Here is a 4,300-nt window from a genome sequence, read left to right as displayed (position 1 = left end):
TCATTTAATATGAGCTGGAGTATTAATGGATAATTTTAGTATATATTAATTATGTTGAACTTAATTAAAAGAATTCAGGGTCCTGTTGAAAAAAATATTTAGTGATTTGAAAGAATATATTTTTAAAAAATAATTGATGATTTGAAAGGAATATATATTTTTTAAAATTAATTGATTAGAAGTGATCTCCTCGCGATATCATCTCCTCTGTTTATCCCTAAATTGTGGCCTCCTTGAATGTTGATGAAATTAGGATTTAGAGATTGAGATTATTTTTAAGGAATTTTATTAATAATTGAATCTAATTCGATCGGCAAAATTAGAGATTAAATTCGGATTCACTCGTTAAAATTAACAAAAACTCACGTTCATATAAAGATTCCGTGAGTAGAGAGGACACGGTCTATCTATTCGGCCACCGAAATGGGATCTTTTGATTGACGTCACTGAACAGACAGTTTTTATTGGTTCCTAATAGGACTTTATATACATTCAAAACAGCCATCAGATTATTAAGCAGCGATCCCCGAGAGTCTCGACGTCGTCTCATTTGCACCTGCGTATGAATTGAACCCGCTCTCTTTTATCAATTCCTCGCCGCTACCTTCTCTCGACTCCTCTTCATCCTCTCGCGTTAGGGTTTCCCCGGATCATTCTGAGTTGCTCGGATCCCTGGCTTCTCATCGCCGTTGTGGTGCAGCGGGTCGCCCTTCGATTATAAGTAATACTTTTCTTCTAGTTTTGATTGTTGTCGATCGCGTCGCTAAGTAATTTCTTCTTTACGGGAGCTGTGGATCCGCGTATTTTATGCAGGTTGCCGTGTTCAATGCCGTAATGTATCAAACATGGGATAAAATTGTTCAAATGTTGCAAATACTTTTTCTTGATTTGGTATTGAATGGTTTCGATTCGTTGGAAAGTTTTTTTTCGTTTGTTGTTGTTCTTGCATTTTCCCCCTAACCTAGCGAGATCCCATAGAAGCATAAAACACACTTTTTAAAGTGTACTCTTTCTCGTATTAGTTCTTGTTGAATTCGAATTATTATGTAGTTTCTTCGCTGGTCTTGGAGGATTGTGGTAATTCTTAACTATTAGCTTAATGCAATTTTTACCTCTTTTTTTTTTTTTTGGTTTTCAGAAGAATGTGGTATTTCAAGGCTTGATTGACCTGTTCTGCAATTTTTTACAGCGAGTTTTAATGGAATCCAAAGGCCGGAAAAAGAAATCCAGTAGTAGTAGCTCATTGCACTACGAAGCTCCCCTCGGCTACATCATTGAGGACGTTCGACCACACGGCGGAATCGAGAAGTTCCAATCTCCTGCCTACTCCAACGTAAGAATCAAAACCACAACTAAATGTGTTTGTTTTTGTTCTTGAAGCATGCACATGTATGTTGGTTATCACGGTCCTCAAATTACTTGTGGTTTTCGAATTGTTTGGTGTTTTGACAGTGCGCCAGGAAGCCATCTTGAGATTTATACGAAAACGCTTCTTCAGTAGTGTAGAATTCCCCATACATTCCACTTGATTATATTCTTCTGCTTTTGTCAATCTCAAGCTTGCTGTTTCCAAAAAATCCAACCTTTTTTTTCACACACTCTCCAATTGTCTGTCTCTCAAATTTTCCATTGCTTGATTCATTAATGGGGATCTCACTGGTTCATTCTCCAAATCCTTCTTCTGTTGCCTGGTCAATTGGATTCGAGGGCTATGAGAAGCGCCTTGAAATCACATTCTCAGGGGAATCCATCATCCATTTGAGCCTCCATGGCTGGGGACTGCGAACCCTTTCGCAGGCACAAATTGAGCCCATCCTTGATTTGGCTCATTGCACCATTGTTTCTCAGCTCTCTAACAAGTTTGTTTGCAAGATAATCTTCAAGACATGTGGAACCACAAAACTGCTCCTGTCTATTCCTAGAATCTTGGCACTTGCAGAAGAGCTCTCGCTATCCGTCCTTTCGGCAAAGTATTCCTGTAGCACCTTCAATTTTCCCAATGCGCAGCCGTCCCCCCACCGGAGCTTCTCTGAGGAAGTAGCTGTTCTCGACCAATTCTTCGGAGACCAGAAATCGGGTGGTAATGCATCTGTTATCAGTGATTCTGCCAATTCAAACCGCCGATGGCACGTGTACTACGCCACAGAGAAACCTGAGCTCCCCATGGTCACCCTTGAAATGTGCATGACTGGATTGAACACACAGCAAGCATCAGTCTTGTACAAGAATTCACAGGAGGAAGGTCAGGCCTCTTCTTCCAAGGACATGAGAAAAGAAGCTGAACGAACGGATTAACGGATTAACGGGATGCCGAGATTCCCGATAAACCATTCCGACACTCAAGTCAATTAATGGAATGAAGAAGAGGAATAAGAAGTATGTGTAGTGATGAGAGTTTAAATAGCTTTTCATACCTGCGGAGGAGCTTATATACTCACCTAAGGGAATATTCATGCTGACACAGGAGTAGACTGTTATTGTATCCGAAGAGACAGATTATGTATATTGCTGACAAGTGAGCAGATAATATAGCATCTAGGAAACCATGTCTGTGAATCTTGTAACCGCCTTATGGCTTGGTCGTACGGATTGTTCTTGCTGTTTAGCCCTAGGTACAAGCACAAAAGGATCTAGGAGATCAGGCCTGATAACCTAGTAGTTGTCCTAATCCTTTGATAGAGTTTACACGCTTGGTTGTCTTTTAGTGCAGAAAACGACTGAGAGAGGTCGAGCGATCAGGCTTGCAGAGACCAAGGAGGTCGGATGGTCAAGAGCGATCGAGGTCGGATTGGCCGAGGCCGAGTGATTGAAGAGGTTAGACTGATCGAGGTTGAGTGAGGCTGAGCCAGTTGAGAGCATGGCCAAATGGTGGTCCAGGGGGGCTGAACCTGGGCCAAAGTCAGGTAGGGTATCCAGGTTTGTTGAGGTTGAGAGATCAAGACTGAATGACCGAGTGATTGGGACAATTGAGGCCGTGGACAAGTGATTGAGCCAACCCAGAGCAAGGCCGAGTGGCCGAGCCAACTGGAGCCAAGAACAAGGTCGAACGGCTGAACCGGTCGAAATTGGAATGGCTGGGAACATGATCGAGTGGTGGCCGAGAAGGAGGTGGAGTGGCCGAAAGTGAGGCCGAGTCGAGTGAAGTTGAAGTCGGACTGAGTGATGAGGATTGGATCGGGTTGAATATTACTGCTGTTGGGCTAGTCAAAGGTGGCTTGACCGTTGACCCCTTGACTTACCATGTCAAATTGACTCTTGACCCTCTTTGCCACGTAAGCCCTCTCAGGCTCCGCCACATCATACTCAATGAACGGAATTCATGATCCCGCGCTATGCTATGGGTTTCAATCCGATCTCCCTGACTTATCAGAACCTGGTCGAGAGGGTTCTTAGGTGCTTTGGTCCTTTTGAATTCTCACTCGCGGTGACCATCTTGTGGGGACGAAGACTGGCAGGCACTTGGGGGCGGAAAATAAACCTCGACGCTTACAAATGCAACGGTACGGTGGAGCAAGGTCTACCAGAGGGTGGTCTATTGATCTATCAGTCATTTTCTACCTCTGCCACTGTAATGCCACCAAGATCCACCCTCCGTTGTTACTGGTGGGCAGACGATGCCGGCAAAACAGAGAAAGCTAATGTTAAAGGCTCATGGTCAGAAAGCGAGGATGGCGACGGCGATGTAGAGGATTTTTTGGCCAGAGATATATATGAATAAAGAGGAAGGTGACCACAGTTTTTAGATGATTTATGAGAAGAAAAAAAAGATCCTCTTCCCAAGTAATACTGTGCAGTATAGCATTGCAGTTGCTCCCTTTTTGCAGATTAAACACTGCATATCGCAGAGCTCATTCAATTACATCACACTCCCAGGCGATCAGAGATGCCAAGCAAATGCGATGCAGCTCTGCGCTCTGACCTCTCCCAAATCAAGCACTCTCTTCTGCTCACTCTGTTTTGCTTTGCGCAGTGAGGCGAGGAAAGAGTGGTGGAGATTGGAGCACCGTGAGGGACTCTGTTTCCTTGCTCTGTTCTTGGTCCCCAGCCCACATGGAAGTTGCTGCTGCTCTGTTTGGTCCTTCTTACTCTGGTCCTGCTGCTGCATCTCCTTTTTTATCACTGCATCTTTTCTCGCCTGCCTCCATTCTGTTTTGCTTTGAATGCTGTTTCACTCGTCAAAATTCAAATAATTACTGGACTTATAGAGATTATAACAGTACGAAACGTGCAGTTAGAGATGGATTGAATGAAAAAGGAGACAAATTTTTTGTAGGATGAACTTTCATTGTGAGACCTATAA

General features: G+C 43.4%; 1 protein-coding gene across 1 annotated transcript; it reads left to right on the top strand.

The window, feature by feature from the left end:
* The first annotated feature begins 834 nt into the window (after positions 1–834).
* LOC141847040 (S-adenosylmethionine decarboxylase proenzyme-like) lies at positions 835–2,295 on the top strand. The gene is made up of 3 exons (XM_074735030.1): positions 835–891; positions 1,190–1,333; positions 1,708–2,295. The coding sequence occupies exons 1-3, from the start codon at positions 835–837 to the stop codon at positions 2,293–2,295; spliced, it is 789 nt and encodes a 262-aa protein (XP_074591131.1).
* Positions 2,296–4,300: the final 2,005 nt, after the last annotated feature.

This window comes from Curcuma longa, chromosome 16, assembly GCF_044706935.1.
Source record: "Curcuma longa cultivar G26 ecotype Majalengka, Jawa Barat chromosome 16, ITB_CL_G26_1.1, whole genome shotgun sequence".
In the NCBI taxonomy this organism is placed as follows: Eukaryota; Viridiplantae; Streptophyta; class Magnoliopsida; order Zingiberales; family Zingiberaceae; genus Curcuma; species Curcuma longa.
The sequence above is the reverse complement of the archived record's forward strand: the minus strand, read 5'-3'. Positions and strand labels throughout refer to the sequence as shown.

Coding starts and splice junctions, on each gene's coding strand:
- LOC141847040 (XM_074735030.1), top strand. CDS start 835: ATGTATCAAACATGGGATAAAATTGTTCAAATGTTGCAAATACTTTTT. Junction 892..1,189: donor AAATACTTTTTCTTGATTTG/GTATTGAATGGT, acceptor AATTTTTTACAG/CGAGTTTTAATGGAATCCAA. Junction 1,334..1,707: donor AATCTCCTGCCTACTCCAAC/GTAAGAATCAAA, acceptor ATTGGATTCGAG/GGCTATGAGAAGCGCCTTGA.